This window comes from Bufo bufo, chromosome 11 (assembly GCF_905171765.1).
Source record: "Bufo bufo chromosome 11, aBufBuf1.1, whole genome shotgun sequence".
In the NCBI taxonomy this organism is placed as follows: domain Eukaryota; kingdom Metazoa; phylum Chordata; class Amphibia; order Anura; family Bufonidae; genus Bufo; species Bufo bufo.
This window is the reverse complement of record NC_053399.1, coordinates 14628882-14647827: the sequence shown is the minus strand read 5'-3', so window position 1 is coordinate 14647827 and position 18946 is coordinate 14628882. Positions and strand designations below refer to the sequence as shown.

Genomic DNA, 18946 nt, shown 5'->3' with positions numbered 1-18946 from the left:
GTGGATGTAGTGAGGTAAGTAGTGGCCTGGACAGAGGGGCGGCTGTGGATGTAGTGAGGTAAGTAGTGGTCTGGACAGAGGGGCGGCTGTGGATGTAGTGAGGTAAGTAGTAGCCTAGACAGAGGGGCGGCTGTGGATGTAGTGAGGTAAGCAGTAGCCTGGACAGAGGGGCGGCTGTGGATGTAGAAAGGTAAGCAGTAGCCTGGACAGAGGGGCGGCTGTGGATGTAGTGAGGTAAGTAGTAGCCTGGACAGAGGGGCGGCTGTGGATGTAGTGAGGTAAGTAGTAGCCTGGACAGAGGGGTGGCTGTGGATGTAGTCAGGTAAGCAGTAGCCTGGACAGAGGGGCGGCTGTGGATGTAGTGAGGTAAGTAGTAGCCTGGACAGAGGGGCGGCTGTGGATGTAGTGAGGTAAGTAGTAGCCTGGACAGAGGGGCGGCTGTGGATGTAGTGAGGTAAGTAGTAGCCTGGACAGAGGGGCGGCTGTGGATGTAGTGAGGTAAGTAGTGGCCTGGACAGAGGGGCGGCTGTGGATGTAGTGTGTCTGGATTTTGCAAAGGCTTTTGATACTGTCCCTCATAGACGCTTAATAGGTAAAGTAAGGTCTATAGGCTTGGAAAGTATAGTCTGTAATTGAATTGAAAATTGGCTGAAGGACCGTGTCCAGAGAGTTGTGGTCAATGATTCCTATTCAGAATGGTCCCGGGTTATAAGTGGTGACCCCAAGGTTCAGTGCTGGGCCCTTTATTGTTTAATTTATTAATGATATTAAAGGGCTTCTGTCACCCCCCAAACAGCAATTTTCAGTTTTAGACTTAATCTATTTGCTAATGTACGCAGATTCCATATATACCCCTCTTACCTCAGGCTTTGCTGTAATTTCAGTAAAAATCGTACTTTTGTGATATGCAAATTTCTTCACTACCAGCAAGTTGGGCGGACTTGCTGGTAGCCGCCGCATCCTCGATCTGAAAAAACGCCCCCTCCTCCAGCCTCCAGGTGTAATGGTAACGCCCCCGTTGCTCCTAGAGGCTCATTTGCATATATTAAACCATCATTTTCCTCAGCAATGTGGGCACATATGAACATGGGACCAACACAGACGCCTTCAGCAGCCAAGTGCACGTGTAACAGGTCGGCCGGTGTCATAGGGACAAATCTGCTATCTATCTTTCATACTGATTACATTTATTCTTTTGATACAGTATTTACTTCCTTCATTGACTTGGAAATTTGACGAGATAAGGCAAATCCTAACTCGGGGTGGGAGAGTTGGTAGCACAGCGACGTCCATATTGATTGTTCATTTTAGGTATAACTTCCATATTCTATTTGAACGGCTTCTGTTCTGAGAGTCTCTTGCTCGGTCTTCCCGTGGACCGTGGTGATGAAATGGCCGGTGATATTAATGCTTTCTACAGAAATGCTTTATTTTGTGCCATTCGGGCTTTTTACGGTATTTAAATTGCATTCTCTATTCAGAAATATTACATCTTTTTGTAAAATAATATTGATGGTATAGACATAATATAGTCATTTTTCATTTTTGGGCTAATTAAAATCCTTATAGTGCGATTATTCAATATATAGGGCTCTTACCTTTTTTTGTGGCTTAGTTTCTTTAAAAACCGCACTTTTATAATATGTTAATTACCTCGCTACCAGCAAGTAGGGCGGTTACTTGCTGGTAGCCGCCGCATCCTCCTTTCAAAAAAACGCCCCCTCCTCCTGTTGATTGACAGGGCCAGCGAGCGCTCTCCTCCTCTGGCTGGCCCTGTCTGCAATTCAAATCCCGCGCCTGCGCCTTACGTGTCTTCATTCGGCGCAGGCGCTCTGAGAGATGGACGCTCGCTTCCTCAGCACTTCCTAAGTGCGCAGGCGCTGGTAGTGAGGTAATTAACATATTATAAAAGTGTGGTTTTTAAAGAAACTAAGCCACAGAAAAAGGTAAGAGCACTATATATTGAATAATCGCACTATAAGGATTTTAATTAGCCCAAAAATGAAAAATAACTTTTGGGGGGTGACAGAAGCCCTTTAAGGACGGGATTAATAGCCCCATTTCTATTTTTGCAGATGACACTGAGCTGTGTAGTACTGAACAGTCTATGGAAGATGTCCACAAACTACAAGCTGACTGGGACAATCTGAGTGATTGGGCATCAACTTGACAAATGAGGTTCAATGTGGACAAATGTAAAGTTCTGCATCTTGGTAGTAATAACCTCTGTGCTTCATATGTCCTAGGGACCTAGGTGATGTAACACTGGGAGAGTAAATTATAGAGAAGGATCTGGGTGTCCTTGTAGATCGTAGATTAAATTACAGCACAATGTCAATCAGCTGCTTCTAAGGCCAGCAGTATATGGTCATGCATTAAACGAGGCATGGACTCGCGGGGCAGGGATGTAATATTACCACTTTACAAAGCATTGGTGCGGCCTCATCTGGAATATGCAGTTCAGTTCTGGGCACCAGTCCTTAGAAAGGATGCTCTGCAGCTGGAAAAAGTACAGAGGAGAGCGACTAAACTGATAAGGGGCATGGAGGGTCTGAGTTATGAAGAAAGATTAAAGAATTGAATTTATTTAGTCTTGAGAAGAGACGTCTAAGGGGGGGACATGATTAACCTGTACAAGTATATAAATGGGCCATACAAAAAATACGGTGAAAAACTGTTCCATGTAAAATGTGCTCAAAAGACAAGGGGGCGCTGCCTCCGACTGGAGAAGAAAAAGTTCAGTCTCCGGAAGCGTCAAAGCTTCTTTACTGTAAGAATAGTGATAAATAGGAACAGACTTCCTCAGGACGTGGTCACAGCAGAAACAGTGGACAGTTTCAAAAAGGGTTTAGACGAATTCTTAAAAGTAAAAAACATTAATGCTTAAGAAAACGTGTAGAAATCTGAGTCTCACTTCCTTCTGGGATTTGCGTCCCCACCTATCCCTTGGTTGAACTTGATGGATGTTTGTCTTTTTTTAACCGTATTAACTATGTAACTATGTAACAGGGTGCAGGACCCTTTGCAACATCATAGTTATAAGGGGCATAGGGGCAGTCATTATTGTAAGTAATGTGGGGGGGGGGGGAACTGGAGAGCTGTGGGATTCTTGCTAGTGGTGTGCTTTAAAGGCTATGGACACCATCTGGGCAATTCTTTTCATGATTGCACTTAAATTATTTTTTTCAGTTGGTCTTTAATAAAAATGTTCAGTTGTTTTGGAGAGTATCACTGTTCAGTCCCATCAGCTGTCAGCTCATGTGAAGCCTAATCTCTGATCTCCTGACCTCCCCAACACTCATTTAAGCTATATTTCTATCCGTTTCATAAGAGTTTAGCTATAATGAGTTTTGATGAGGTCAGGAGACCAGAGATGAGGCTTCACATGAGCTGACAGCTGATGGGACTGGAAAGTCATACTCTGCAAACAGACTGATTTTTAATCCTTGTATCTCAAAAACAACTGAACATTTTTAATAAATAATAAAGTATCATAAAAATTGCCCCAAAGGTGTACATAGCCTTTAAGCAGTGTGTGAGTGCATTGTATCTACTTTTTGTAGTGTCTGTGTGGTAAATTGAGTAGTCTGATCTGGGGCCTGAATTTGTTTTTTAGGGGTTGTCCCAGCTCACCATTTCCACAGCGAGATGGGACCAAGCGCCAACCCTAGGTGGCCGGGCTTAGGGAAACATTCGAGTGGGCTGGCTAGTGAATGGGAGCTATGCAAACAGCATAGCAAAATAAGCCACACTGCTTCCATAACTCCTGTAGGGATGGACCAACCCCTTTAAAGGCGTCTGGTCTGAGTAGTGACCAAGTAAGGCTGGTTTCACATCATCGTTTAATTTTCCGTTCTTCTGATTCATCAGAAGAACAAAAAAATAAAAATAAACATGTTGCATCTATTATGCACATTTTGCATCCGTTTTAGCCCAAAAAGATAAATAATAAGTTCTGCATGCAGTACCTTTTTCCCCCATCTTAAAAAAATACAGATCTCAGGCTAAGGGTCCATTCACACATCTGCAATTCCATTCCGCATTTTGCGGAACGGAATTGCGGACCCATACATTTTTATGGGGCCGCACGACGTGTGGCCCCGATCGGAATTGCGGACCCGCAAGGGGGTGATACTTCCAGAGCTGATTTTTAGTCCAAGTCGGCCCCTGCATAGCAATCGCTGTATTTCCCGTTTGGTCGACCACCTCCTTCGGCTACTTTCACATTAGCGTTTTCCCTTTCTCCTATGACGGATCTCAATAGCGGGGGGGAAAACGCTTCCGTTTTGTCTCCATTCATTGTCAATGGGGACAAAACTGAACTGAACAAAACGGAACGCGCCAGAATGCATTGGTTGCGTCCCCATCGCGTCCTCATTCTGTGGTACGGAACAAGACGGATCAAGACTCACAATGTAAGTCAATGGAGACGGATCTGTTTTCTCGGACACAATAGAAAACGGATCCGTCCGCCATTGACTTTCAATGGTGTTCACGACGGATCTGTCATGGCTATTTTAAAACATAATACAACCGGATTCTTTCATAACGGATGCAGATGGTTGTATTACCGCGACGTGAGCGTTTTTTTTTGTCCATGATGGAATCCAGCAAAAACGCTGGTGTGAAAGTAGCCTTACATGTATCTATAGGCAGAAAAGTGTTGGCGATAATAATACATAGCAGCTCTACGGTGCACAGACTTGTTTAGGTCCCTCCCACTGAGCTAGCGGGATGCACAGGAATGCACGCAACTTCAAGAAAACAAAAAGGAAAACCGTATAAGACAATGTGACGGAAGAAGAAGGACTTTACTTTAGGGACACATTGCACCAGGTGGAGATGGCCTTTAAGCTCCGCTGACCTGGGCTTTTTCATATAACAGTTTAGTATTGGCTATACGTTTTATACAAATTGAATCTTCACAAACAAAGTTGCAGGAGGCCGTTTGCGTTGTCTTACGACTTTACCTGCATTTCGACCAGCGGTACTTGGTTCTTGCAGTACTGGCAGGGTGTTTCTCTGTATTTGCATGTCTTCTCTATGTGGTCGCTGAGATCCTTACGAATGACTTTTTCTTTGCAGTCGGCCCGAGGACAGGAAAGTTCTTCAAACTGACAATCACTTTTTAAGTGTATCTAAGAAAAAAGAGGCAGAAATACCATTATAAACCTGTCACACAGTTTACCACCTGTCTAAGCTCATTATACTGGATTTCCATAAACTACATGACGTCATTATTTTCTCAGTGTGAAAATGATACCGCCGCGCCAACTCTTGAGGATAAAGACATGGACCATGTGTCGGCAGGTCGGAGTGCGAGTCCCTTTACAGGACTGATGTCAAAAAGCTTTCTAAATGGCAGCTGGTTCCTTAAAGCCGCCCCTCCATTGACTCCAGAAAGGCGAACGAGTGACTCACAAGCTTCTGTGGAACTATAAATTCCTACATGCCTTGGCAGCAGCTACTTGGCATTAGGTGCTGAAAATAGCTTAATATTTATGTTAAATATGTGAGAAACATTGTATCTCTCCAAAGAAATGTGATATCTATGTCAGGGTGGTTTTTTCTATCACAATGGGGGAGATTTATCAAAACCAGTGCAAAGGAAAAGCAGAGTTGCACTAATATCCCCCAATGTATACAGAGGTTGGAAGAGGGTCAAGTAAAGGACTGCTATGGGGTCTACAGTCATCTGGCTTTAACGTGGCATAGAGTTCTGTGACGTAATGGTAATCGCCAGAGCTGCTTCTAATCAACATAGGGCGCAGGTGGAGCGGCTCTTCATTACTTCCCATTAATAATTCCTTGGTAATCCCATCTATATGGGACTGGCTCATTGTCCATTCTGTAAATGTAGAGGCCACAATTCTTGGTAATGTAACCGATCTGATTCTGGGGATAGACCGATAACATTTCCCAAAGGTTTAGGGTGTCGCTTAGTGTTTCATTGATGTACTAGTTCCTTTCTTCCCTCATTTTCAAATGGATATAGGGCTGCAGTTTACAGGGTTGAATGAAACGACTGCGCTGTTGGGAGGAGGAATTATTTCTGACCTCATATGACAATGTGAGAGGTAGGAAGAGAAGAAGGGAAGGCAAGAAAAGAAGGGAAGGAAGGGACAAAAGAAAGAAAGGACAGAGAAAATAAGGGTGGAAGGGAATGGGAGGAAGTAAAGAAGGAATCACAGAAAGGCAAGCAGGAAGGAAAGGAAGAAAAGGAAAAGGAAGGAAAGAAGAGGAACAGAAGGAAAAGAAAGGAAGGAGAGTGGGAAAGAAAAGAGGGAAGAAGGGAATGGGAGGAAGTAAAGAAGGAATCAGAGAGGCAAGCAGGAAGGAAAGGAAGGAAAGAAGAGGAACAGAAGGAAAATAAAGGAAGGGAGGAGAGTGGGAAAGGAAAGAGGGAAGAAGGGAATGGGAGGAAGTAAAGAAGGAATCAGAGAGGCAAGCAGGAAGGAAAGGAAGAAAAGGAAAGGAAGGAAAGAAGGGGAACAGAAGGAAAAGAAAGGAAGGAGAGTGGGAAAGAAAAGAGGGAAGAAGGGAATGGGAGGAAGTAAAGAAGGAATCACAGAGAGGCAAGCAGGAAGGAAAGGAAGGAAAGAAGAGGAACGCGAAAAAGAAAGAAAGGAGAGTGGGAAAGGAAAGAGAGTGAGGAAGTGAATGGGAGGAAAGAAAGAAGGAATCACAGAGAGGCAAGCAATAAGGAAAGCAAGGAAAGAAGAGGAAGCGAAAAAGAAAGAAAGGAGAGTGGGAAAGGAAAGAGGGAAGAAGTGAATGGGAGGAAAGAAAGAAGGAATCAAGGTGAGGGAAGCAAGAAGGAAGGAAACAAGAGAAAAGCAAAAAGAAAAGGAAGTAAAGTGGGAAAGAAAGAGAAAGAAAGGAAAGCAAGAAGAAAAAAAAAAGGAAAAAAGGGAAATCACAGGGTAATGGGAGAAGGAGGGGGGTGGAAGGGAGGTAGATAAGGAAACAAGGTAAAAAGTAAGAAAGGGAAGGAAAATAAAGAAGGGAAGGATGACAATAGATATAGAAGAAACGCAGAAAAAAGGAGGAAGTGAAAAAGTAAGGAAAGAAGGAAAGGGAATAAAGAAGAAAGAAAGTAAGAAAATCAGGGAGTCAAAGAGGAAGACAAGGAAACTAACGTCTCTGCAAAGAACAAGACCTTGATTGGGTCCCGCTATTTATGGGGCAGGCGAGGTTAATGGAAGGTTGTGTTTTCAGTTACAAAAATGGAATTTGGTGCACTTTGTACTGAAGCAACCGGTAATTACATGGCAGCGATATTTACCCCAAGGCTTTGATTTACAGCTTACCAATAAAGTGCCTAGTGTTATTTGCTCCTTGCAGCCTCTGCTCTCATTCCTGCAGTACATCTGAAGTGCAAGCACCTCTCTCCGACAACAGTTATCCTTAAACACCTGAAAATCAAGAGATTATTTTATTACGTGTAGAATTCATTTTCTTTCGGACGCTTTGTATAATCCGAACAGCCATGCTTATCCCACCGGCACTAATATGCTTATCACCGTGGAATGCCTACTTGAGCCTTTCTCTCAGCCCACCTAGAAATTATCCACATTAAAAATAAATGAATATTACATTTTAACCACAGACAGGGTACTGAGCAGCAGAGATGAAAATTCAACTTTATTTTCTGTACTACAGAATAATTTATGTGTCAAGACCAACTCGTATATGTGTGGTCCTGACCAACCTGCGATGAACTTCCAAGCAGAAGCCTCCTCAGCTAATGGCTTTGACCAATTATAGCCAACACCATATCAGCCAGGAACCATTAAACTGTCATTAGCAGTATGACTAGGGGACAGATACAGTAGCAGGATTTAGTCTTGGTGTAACTTTTCCCAGCTTATCCTCGTAGGAAATTTTTTTTTTCTTTCTGGAGACACAACCCATTTGCAGAAGGTTTTCACCAAAAATTGCAGCAACTATGCTACAAAGACTATGCGTTCGCTCCACCAGCAACTCTTGCGTTCATACCCATTTCTGATATAATTTGTATTTTTGTCCTTAAAGGAACACTAAATCTAGAAATGACCGGTGAAAGAAATGGGGATACTTTAGGCCCCACTGTTTGTGATTCTGCAGGATCCTAAAACAGTCTTGAAAAAATTCTGCAGAGAACACAAAGTCTCGCTGATCTGCTCCATATTCTGCCATGTGGGTTGGGGTACCTCAAGGGACAGGGCTTAAAGGCTATGGACACCTTTAGGGCAATTTTGGGCTTAGAATCATTTTTTCAGTTGGTCTTTATTTAAAAATAAATAAAAATGTACCAGCTTTTGTGATACACGCAGTTAAAAATTAGTCTATTTGCAGACTCGCTCTTGAGTTCTGTCAGCTGATGGCTCAGGTGAAGCCTTATCTCTGATCTCCTGACCTCATAAACACCTATTATAGCTAATCTCTTATCAAACGGCTAAGAATATGGCTTAAATGGGTGTTTATGAGGTCAGGAGATCAAAGATGAGGCTTTACATGGAGGGACAGTCGGCAAATAGACTGATTTTAACCGAATGCATCACAAAAACAGCTAGCAATTTTTAATAACGACCAATTGATTTTTAGCCCCAAATCAGTAAAATGCAATAATAAAACATTGCCCCCAAGGTGTCCATAGCCTTTAACAACCATGTTGGCCTACTGCTGAGGGAGGAGGCCCCTGCTACAGACAGTTGTCTTACAGCCAGTCATAGCATTGTGAGAAGGAGGAGGAGGAGGAGGACACGGTTGAGCTCCTGAGATAATATCTCTATATATACTGCGGTTTTAAATGTATTGTGAGACAAAACAAGTTCAGAGGGCATGAAGAGATAAATGGAGGAACTGCTGGGAATTTTTTATATTTTTTTTTACATTTTTGTGTTTAGCATTCTTTTAAAATCTTAAGTGTCTGAAGTTTTGATGCATCAGCCCTTGGTTTAAAAGACAATCAGGCATCTTTCCACAGGAAACATGACATGTGCTCTGTAGCCACATGGACTGAAAGGTCTCTTTTCTAGGGACAGGTCATAATTTAAGGCCGAGTATCATTATGTGAAGTCATAGTAAAGTCTGGTTTAAAGCTAGCCATATATACCAGTCCCCGTCTTTGAAATCCCCCTGGCTCAAGGCTTCCCTTTGTTCAGAGGACCTATAGATACTTCTACAGTGCCATAGTCCAAGCGGTTAAGATCAGATTTCGACAATAATATCCTGTAGAGACATGCATCCTGTTTCTTGCTTGGGACTTTCCAAACCTTCTCAACTCAAGCTTATTCACACAAACAATGCTGAAGATGTGAGCAGTGTCTCGATAATGTTGGCACTCCCCAATGCTACATGTACGTGTTTTCTCAATCATCCACATACTGAAGCTGAGTAGTTACTTGAAATGATGGATCAGACGAAGGACGATTCTTCTATTCTCAGTTCTCTGTCATGTGTCCACCCTCGAGGCAAGTGGACGTCACCATATTAGCTCTTTATCCAGCATTCAATGCTTAGAAGGTAACACATACCTGCAGGAGATCTTCCTTGAAAGAGTAAGACCTACATAGTTGACAGGTCATTAGACATGTCCAAGTCCTCCTATACTTTTCAAGCCCCCCTAGACTTCCTGCCTTCCCTATTACCATAATTTACTGGAAGGTCTTCCTCTTTTTCTGTTCTACGCCTTTACCAGCATCTCTGCTCCGTCTTCTTCCTTCCCTACCTTAAATTATCTCCTACGTGAGTGCAACATGACAAATATGATCTTGAAACCCACCACTGGCTGCAGCATATAAAGAACACATCTTCTTAAAAACCCTGTCATTTTTTAGGTCCAAGATTCTGATACAAAGCTCCAAACTCCCTTGATAGTCAAAGTTAAACTCCAGTAAACTCCAAAGCTCCCCCTAGTGGCGGGTGAGAGGCACCATAATTTTATCCTTTCCAATGCTATGCCCAAACAGGGCATAAGGAAACCAAAATAGCACCACCCAAGTAGCATCGGCTTTGAGAAGATGATGCAAGCGGTGAAATAAACTGCCCTGATCACCTGCAACATAGTTTTCCCTCAATGGGGAGTCGTGGTTAATGTTTGAGTACGTCTCATGCCGTAATCATAGTTTCTTAGCTATTCTTAGTCACAGCCTAAGACTTGAAACGTGTGAGACATTTTGAGACCTCCCAGAATTTATATTCCTGTTTACGCAAGGAGTGCCGATTCCAGTGCTGGAGTTCAGATTTTCTTGGCAATCTCTGTACTCTCATCAGCTTTCTGTTTCTTGCCTATCAGTTTTCTCACGCGTTCTCATCTCCTTGGATTCTTCTCCATCATAGCAGGAGAATGCCGTGATCAAAGAGTTAACAGTTCCTGAGTAATTACAGTTCCCTCTTCTGCTCAGAGGCTAAATGAGCTGCATGTTCCATTCAAACCCTCCCACATTGGCGCCAGACGCCTAGAAATTTCTACTACAGAAAAGGGAACAAATGATTTGAGCTGTTTCTAAACAGCACCAACAAGATCCGAGGCGCGCTCCAGAACCTGGATCCGGCACTTCCTACAAATACCCTGAGAAAAAGAAGTCTTGATGGATTTGGCTCCATCTTAACAAGCACCCATGGCCCCGATTTATCATACTTCACTCTGGAATTCTGGCTTCAAAAAAATTACATGTTTGCATGTTTTTGGGCCTCACTTGTGCAAACATTTTGCACCTTTTTCTATTTTTACACCACTCTCTCCAGTTTTTGAAATATGGGTTTGGAAGTGGGCATGGTTAGCCATGTTAATGAGTTTTACTCCAGATTTATCAATAAGGGTTTTTTAAAAAGCAGCAAAAAAACAAAAACATTTTGCAATCTCACTCCAGTAGAAGGGTGGAGTAGGAAAACTGGGGTAGCTTTTCTAGACAACCGTCTTAAAGAGGACCTTTCATCGGTCCAAACATTGTGAACTAAGTATCATGACATATACAGCGGCGCCCAGGGATCTCACTGCACTTACTATTATCCCTGGGCGCCGCTCCGTTCTCCCGTTATGCCCTCCGGTATGTTCGGGGACTTAGTTATAGTAGGCGGAGACTTGGGGGACTTGGTTATAGTAGGCGGAGTCTGCCCTTGTTCTGCTGGGCGTCTCCTTCTCCTAGGCTGTAGCGCTGGCCAATCGCAGCGCAGAGCTCACAGCCTGGGAGGTTTTTTCTCCCAGGCTGTGAGCTCTGCGATGCGATTGGCCAGCGCTACAGCCTAGGAGAAGGAGACGCCCAGCAGAACAAGGGCAGACTCCGCCTACTATAACCAAGTCCCCGAACATACCGGAGGACATAACGGGAGAACGGAGCGGCGCCCAGGGATAATAGTAAGTGCAGTGAGATCCCTGGGCGCCGCTGTATATGTCATGATACTTAGTTCACAATGTTTGGACCGATGAAAGGTCCTGTTTAAGGTTTAAGGATGAGACACATTTATAGAACATCCTGTGACATTTGATAAATGTGGCATAAAGTACGTCAACGCAGACTCAAGCAAAACGGACTTCAAATATTCCCCTCGTGATAATATAGGCAAATGGGGTGGAATTTAGGACTCCACAATTTTCTTCTATCACCAACACACCGAGAGCTCATCCACAGCGATCCGATCAGGCTTGTCCTCTACCATGGCCACTAAGGTAATGAGGCAAATCTGTCAGCTTCAAAACACCCTCCAAACTAGAGTAAGCGGTGTATAGTGTAAAGGATCCTTTACATGGGACGGTACAGCAGAAGACTGTAAGGAAGGAAGTGTTCCCTCCCGATAACCACCTGCTCCCTGGTGGAGGGGACTGCTGCATTTACAAAATGGCCCTTAAGTGATGCCAAGTCCGGCTATGTAGTATTCATCTTCATGCTCGCTTCCAATCTGATGCTGCACTATGACAAACCAACAGTAAAATGCATTGAGAGGACTCCTCTTTAAGAGTCCTCTCCATTATGTGCCTGAGCATGGGAGTCCACTGTCCTCTCAATGCATTTTACTGTTGGTTTGTGGGAGCACGGCGTTGGAACGCAAGCGAGTATGAAGATAAAAATGCAATTTTCTCACTCTGCATCACTGCCTAGTTTTGGAGCTGACAGATTCCCTTTAACCCCTTAAGGACCCAGGACGTACCGGTACGCCCTATTTCCCGAGTCCTTAAGGACCCAGGACGTACCGGTACGTCCTGACTTAAAATCTGTATTCCGGCGCCCCAGGGGTTAATTGGAACGGGATTTCGGCTGAAACAATGTAACACTGTATCGGCGATCGCAGCAAACCGCAGGTCAATTCAGACCTGCGGTTTGCTGCGCTTTTTGCAGTTTCTGATCGCCGCGGTCCCTGATCGCGGGGATCAGAAACTTTAGAGTGGCTAAAATAAATATTTTTCACCCCCCCCTGCACCCCTGCACGATTTTATGCCAGAGGGTGGTGCGGGGGGGGGTGTCGCAGGCAGTGGGGGCGTTGCGGGAGGCGGGCGGTGCGGCAGGCGGGATCGCGATCCCCCGCCCGCCTCCCCATGAATGATCGTTGGCTTCTAGTGGTTATACCAGGGTCCAGCACATTGCTGGCACCCTGGTATAAACGGCTGACATCTGTGAAGATGTCAGCCGTTTAACCCTTTCCATACCGCGGTCCGTACGGACCGCTGTATGGAAAAAGTTAACTGTCATCGGTCAGGGAGCTCCCTCCCTCTCCATCGGGGGGCTGCTGTGCCTTTGCAGCCCCCCCGATGGAGAGGGAGAGAGCCCCCAGAGAGCCCCCCTCAGCCCCGTGCTTACCCTTCCCCGTCTGCGAAGTTCTGAGCAGACGGGGAAGGTTCCCATGGCAACAGGACGCCTGCTCAGGCGTCCTGCTGTCCATTGTGCTGAACAGATCTGTGCTAAAAGCACAGATCTGTTCAGTGTAAGTAAAATACAGTACAGAACACTATATATTGTTCTGTACTGTATTATACAGACATCAGACCCACTGGATCTTCAAGAAAAATGTAAAAAAAAGTGAAAAAAGTTAAGATAAAAAAAAAAACATTTATCATTGAATAAAAATTAAAAAAATAAAATAAACTACACATATTAGGTATCGCCGCGTCCGTAACGACCTGATCTATAAAATGGTCATGTTACTTTCCCCGCACGATGAACGCCATAAAAATAAAAAAATTAAAACTATGAGAAAATTGAAATTTTGCCCACCTTACTTCCCAAAAAAGGTAATAAAAGTGATCAAAAAAGTCGCATGTACGCCAAAATAGTACCAATCAAACCGTCATCTCATCCCGCAAAAAATGAGACCCTACTCAAGATAATCGCCTAAAAGCTGAAAAAACTATGGCTCTTAGACTATGGAAACACTAAAACATGATTTTTTTTTTAGAAAAAATGAAATCATTGTGTAAAACTTACATAAATAAAAAAAAAGTATACATATTAGGTATCGCCGAGTCCGTATCGACCGGCTCTATAAAAATATCACATGACCTAACCCCTCAGATGACCACCGTAAAAAAATAAAAATAAAAACAGTGTAAAAAAAGCCATTTTTTGCCATCTTACGTCACAAAAAGTGTAATAGCAAGCGATCAAAAAGTCATATGTACCCCAGTGCCAATCAAACCGTCATCTCATCCCGCAAAAAATGAGACCCTACTCAAGATAATCGCCCAAAAACTGAAAAAACTATGGCTCTTAGACTATGGAGACACTAAAACATTTTTTTGGTTTTAAAAATGAAGTTATTGTATAAAACTTACATAAATAAAAAAAAATGTATACATATTAGGTATCGCCGCGTCCGTGACAACCTGCTCTATAAAATTACCCCATGATCTAACCTGTCAGATGAATGTTGTAAATAACAAAAAAAAAAAAAGTGCCAAAAAAGCTATTTCTTGTTACCTTGCTGCACAAAAAGTGTAATATAGAGCAACCAAAAATCATATGTACCCTAAACTAGTACCAACAAAACTGCCACCCTATCCCGTAGTTTCTAAAATGGAGTCACTTTTTTGGAGTTTCTACTCTAGGGGTGCATCAGGGGGGCTTCAAATGGGACATGGTGTCAAAAAAACCAGTCTAGCAAAACCTGCCTTCCAAAAACCGTATGGCATTCCTTTCCTTCTGCACCCTGCCGTGTGCCCGTACAGCAGTTTACGACCACATATGGGGTGTTTCTGTAAACTACAGAATAAGGGCCATAAATATTGAGTTTTGTTTGGCTGTTAACCCTTGCTTTGTAACTGGAAAAAAAATATTAAAATGGAAAATCTGCCAAAAATGTGAAATTTTGAAATTGTGTCTCTATTTTCCATTAAATCTTGTGCAACACCTAAAGGGTTAACAAAGTTTGTAAAATCAGTTTTGAATAGCTTGAGGGGTGTAGTTTCTTAGATGGGGTCACTTTTATGGAGTTTCTACTCTAGGGGTGCATCAGGGGGGCTTCAAATGGGACATGGTGTCAAAAAACCAGTCCAGCAAAATCTGGCTTCCAAAAACCAAACCAAGCACCTTTCACTCTACGCCCTACTGTGTGCCCGTACAGTAGTTTACGGCCACATATGGGGTGTTTCTGTAAACGGCAGAGTCAGGGCAATAAAGATACAATCTTGTTTGGCTGTTAACCCTTGCTTTGTTAGTGGAAAAAATGGGTTAAAATTGAAAATTAGGCAAAAAAATGAAATTCGCAAATTTCATCCCCATTTGCCAATAACTCTTGTGCAACACCTAAAGGGTTAACGACGTATGTAAAATCAGTTTTGAATACCTTGAGGGGTGTAGTTTCTTAGATGGGGTCACTTTTAGGGAGTTTCTCCTCTAGGGGTGCATCAGGGGGCTTCAAATGGGACATGGTGTCAAAAAACCAGTCCATAAAAATCAGCCTTCCAAAAACCAAACAGCGCACCTTTCACTCTACGCCCCGCTGTGTGGCCGTACAGTAGTTTATGGCCACATATTGGGTGTTTCTGTAAACGGCAGAGTCAGGGCAATAAAGATACAATCTTGTTTGGCTGTTAACCCTTGCTTTGTTAGTGGAAAAAATGGGTTAAAATGAAAAATTTGACAAAAATATGAAATTCTCAAATTTCCTCCCCATTTGCCAATAACTCTTGTGCAACACCTAAAGGGTTAACAATGTATGCAAAATCAGTTTTGAATACCTTGAGGGGTGTAGTTTCTTAGATGGGGTCATTTTTGGGTGGTTTCTATTATGTAAGCCTCGCAAAGTGACTTCAGACCTGAACTGGTCGCTAAAAATTGAGTTTTTGTAAATTTCTGAAAAATTTCAAGATTTGCTTCTAAACTTCTAAGCCTTATAACATCCCCAAAAAATAAAATATCATTCCCAACACAATTCAAACATGAAGTAGACATATGGGGAATGTAAAGTCATCACAATTTTTTGGGGTATTACTATGTATTACAGAAGTAGAGAAACTGAAACTTTGAAATTTGCTAATTTTTTTCAAATTTTTGGTAAATTAGGTATTTTTTTGTGCAAAAAAAATAATTTTTTTGACTTCATTTTACCAGTGTCATGAAGTACAATATGTGACGAAAAAACAATCTCAGAATGGCCTGGATAAGTCAAAGCGTTTTAAAGTTATGAGCACTTAAAGTGACACTGGTCAGATTTGCAAAAAATGGCCTGGTCCTTAAGGTGAAAATGAGCCCGGTCCTTAAGGGGTTAAATTTGCTGAAATCTCCGAAATCACAACCCAAAACTGTAGTCAAACTGGGCCTCTAGCTGAGGATCTTAAAGAAACGGGTTAATGTACACACAAGCTATAAAGTAATGGCAGATCTGGTCTAGACCTGGGATGGCCTTCTGAAAGATGTTGGTGTTTTGGAGAGGTTTTAAAGGTGTCCCATGGTGGGATGGGTCCGAAATCAAGAAAGGGTGGGGAGAGGACACCATCTAAACGTCCCATTCCCAACAGAAGGAAATTATAATCGGCACTTTTGAGGTGCGGTTGGTCACTAGTACCCATGTGCACACAATGTCAGAGGGCCCCTATGGTAGGTAGGCTGCTGCTTTAAAGCAATTAGCATCAGCAGCAAGAAACCAGGTGGAACAAATGTGTCACTGACAAAGAGGACATTGATGCAATCCTTCAGTCGTGTAAATAGTGATCATGTTGCACAAGAAAACTTTCCCAAATTATATCGGAAGCCATGCAACCTCATTAACCAGCATTGTAACAATGATAACTGCATGAAGGAATTCACGTAATGAAGCAATAATTATCATATCTCTTCCTCTCCTTCTATCTAGCCATTTAGCGAGAAGACTCATGGGCCTCCAGAACTTTCAGTGTTGATGCGGCCATACGAATGTGGTCAACTGTCCATGACCATAAGTGAGAGAATCGGCTTGCTCAAGATATCCACATCAACTTGCTTTGCTGGATGTGAATTTAATTAGTCTTTTTGTGAAATTTCCTACAATTCCACAAGGATGATAAAAACTCCACTAGAGTCACAATTGTCCACGATCAAATGCAAGGGAAAATGCTGCTCTGTTAACTTTTCTAGTAGAACTAAGACCGTTCAACACCTCTGGTTGGACAGGACAATCTCATAAAAAAGGTCTTATAGAAAAAAGATGGCCTGTGCCAGCACAAGAACAGAGCAGATGTATGAATGTGTCTAGCAGAGCCAAAAGCTTCCATGGGTACAGGCTGGAAAATGCTACTATCACAGAACATTGAAGATGGCCCATAGACTTTTTTAAAAAAAATTTGGGACAGTCCTACAAGTCATGACTAGCAGACCCAAGAGGACCCATGTCTAACAGTTGGCCAGACAAGCTCTATAACCTATTCTAAAGGAGTTAAGAGGGCCTATGGTCACCAAATGAACAGAGCAGATCTAAAGAAATATCTAGTAGAGTCAAGATTGTCTATCTTCGCCGGTTGGACAGAGGAGTTCTATTAACGATTGTAGTAAGTGAAGCTGGCCCAAGATCATCACATGGATAGACGCGTTTTATAAACATGCTTATATGAGACTCTAAGTAGTGTTGAGCGAACTTGTGCTTTAAGTTCGGCGTCTAAAGTTCGGGTTATCGAAGAATCCCGTTATGGATTCCGCTACCACGGACCATAATGGGATTCTTCAATAACCCGACGCCGAACTTAAAACACAAGTTTGCTCAACACCAACTGTAAAGCCTATGGCTAACTGTTGGGCAAAGAAATTGTACATGATCTCATTCACAGACTTTGGAGGGACCAAAGACATATCTAGTGGAACCAAGTTCGACCACGACCACCAGTTGGAAGCTAGTTCCACAGATGGGGTGAAGCTATCCAACACAGGAACAGCCTGTCAAGGGTTCAACGTATTTGGCATAGCCGGATACTGCTGTTCACAACCAGACCCATTGACTGTAATGACATATGGCCGGTTTCGGCATGAGCGCCGGGTTTCGATCTGGCTGAAACCCAGCGCTCATGATGGAAACCAGACGAATCCCCACCAGAACCCATTTTAGACAATGGGCTCCAGCGATACACGGCCCTATACGGCTAAGCCAGATACGAGGAACCCCGGCCAGCTGTTCCCCTGCTGATAGCTTTACCGCATGTGTGGAACTAGTCTAAGACATAGCTCATGCCGATTTCCTAATTTACAGCGAGACTCTCTCCCACCCATCCTCCCACCCCCTGCTTTGTTCTGGCTTTGTCTGGAGATCATCGTTTCATGGATTTCAAAAGAAAATTTGAAAAGAAAAAAAAAAAAGAAAAAAGAATAAAGTTCTTACCTTTTCTTTAATAATAATTTCTTCACACGCCATACATTGTGGATTGGAGGAGCTGGGGGCCAAAAACATCAAAAAGATCAAATTAATTTAAAAAAAAAGGCAGAACAACGAAGGAGATTAATGTGATCGGGCTTCTTACTTTCCAAGAGAGATCTCAAGGGATACAGACCTGTAGCCAACATCATCTGTATGAAAAACCTGCTCCAAAATCGGGGCATACAAGTCCGGTATATACAAGTACACGATGTCCATGCACCTAGTTTACGCCATGTTAAAAATTAAAGGGGTTTCAGAGACTTAAATATCAATGCCCTTAGGCATTGAGGGACTTAAAAAAGGTAACAGACCGGTCATATACAGTCAATTTTCTTTGACCCCCATAACAATATCATAGACCATACCTCGATGATATTGTGTGGGGAAGACTGACAACTGCTGTGAGCAGGGGTGTAGCTAAAGGTTCATGGGCCCTGGTGCAATAGTTCAGCTTGGGCCCCCTACTTTGTGGCAAGGGACAGGGAAGCACATAGCCTTCGTGCCGCCTGAGGCAAAAATTGAAACAGCATCCCCCTCAATCCAAATTCTTGACCTAACCCCTTCCCTTCAGCCAGAGGTGTAACTTGACCAGCATGTACTTTCTATAATACCAGTGTCCTCTTATATAGCACAAGGGTCTTTGGGCCCCCTCAGGCTCCTGGGCTACGCCCCAGCGCTCAGTCGACGGTTGTCGCTCACCTTAGTAATGAGTTCATGCAGGTCTCACAGTATCGGTGACCACATTCTGTCTGCCGGGGGTTACATAGGACAAGCCTGCACTTCTCACACTTGTACTTTTCTTCCACCTGCTTCAGAAACTTTTCCTTGTAGCCTCCTTGCTCTGGTACGTAGATGGTGGTGGCGAGGCTGCGGTCGGGGTTGCTTCTCTGCTGTAGTGTTTGTAAGTCTATCTTTTTGCTGGCATCCATGATATGACAGCTAAATTCTGGAAGAGGGTAGAGAAAAGAGGCATTAATAATGCAGGAACATCCCAAGCAGACTTCCAACCGATGGGACCCCCCCCCACGATCCCAAGAATGGGAGTCCCATGTCCCCGTCCCAGCATGCACCCTTCCATTCTCCATAGGACTGCCAGAGTAGAGGGCACGTCAATCTCCAGCAGTTCTATAGAAAATGAATGTACATGCTC

At 43.3% G+C, this 18946-nt stretch overlaps 1 protein-coding gene across 6 annotated transcripts in view; it reads right to left on the bottom strand.

Annotated features, from left to right (window-relative positions):
• Positions 1–18946, bottom strand: part of TRAF3 (TNF receptor associated factor 3) — a 130429-nt gene that overhangs the window by 19721 nt on the left and 91762 nt on the right. For all 6 annotated transcript variants that reach the window (XM_040411945.1, XM_040411946.1, XM_040411942.1 and 3 more), the window contains exons 2-5: positions 18496–18742; positions 17761–17812; positions 7311–7415; positions 4971–5138 (exon numbers count right to left, since the gene is read on the bottom strand). In XM_040411945.1, coding sequence (XP_040267879.1) covers positions 4971–5138; positions 7311–7415; positions 17761–17812; positions 18496–18725 — 555 coding nt within the window. In that variant the 5' untranslated portion in view covers positions 18726–18742. The remainder of the gene's footprint in view (positions 1–4970; positions 5139–7310; positions 7416–17760; positions 17813–18495; positions 18743–18946) is intronic.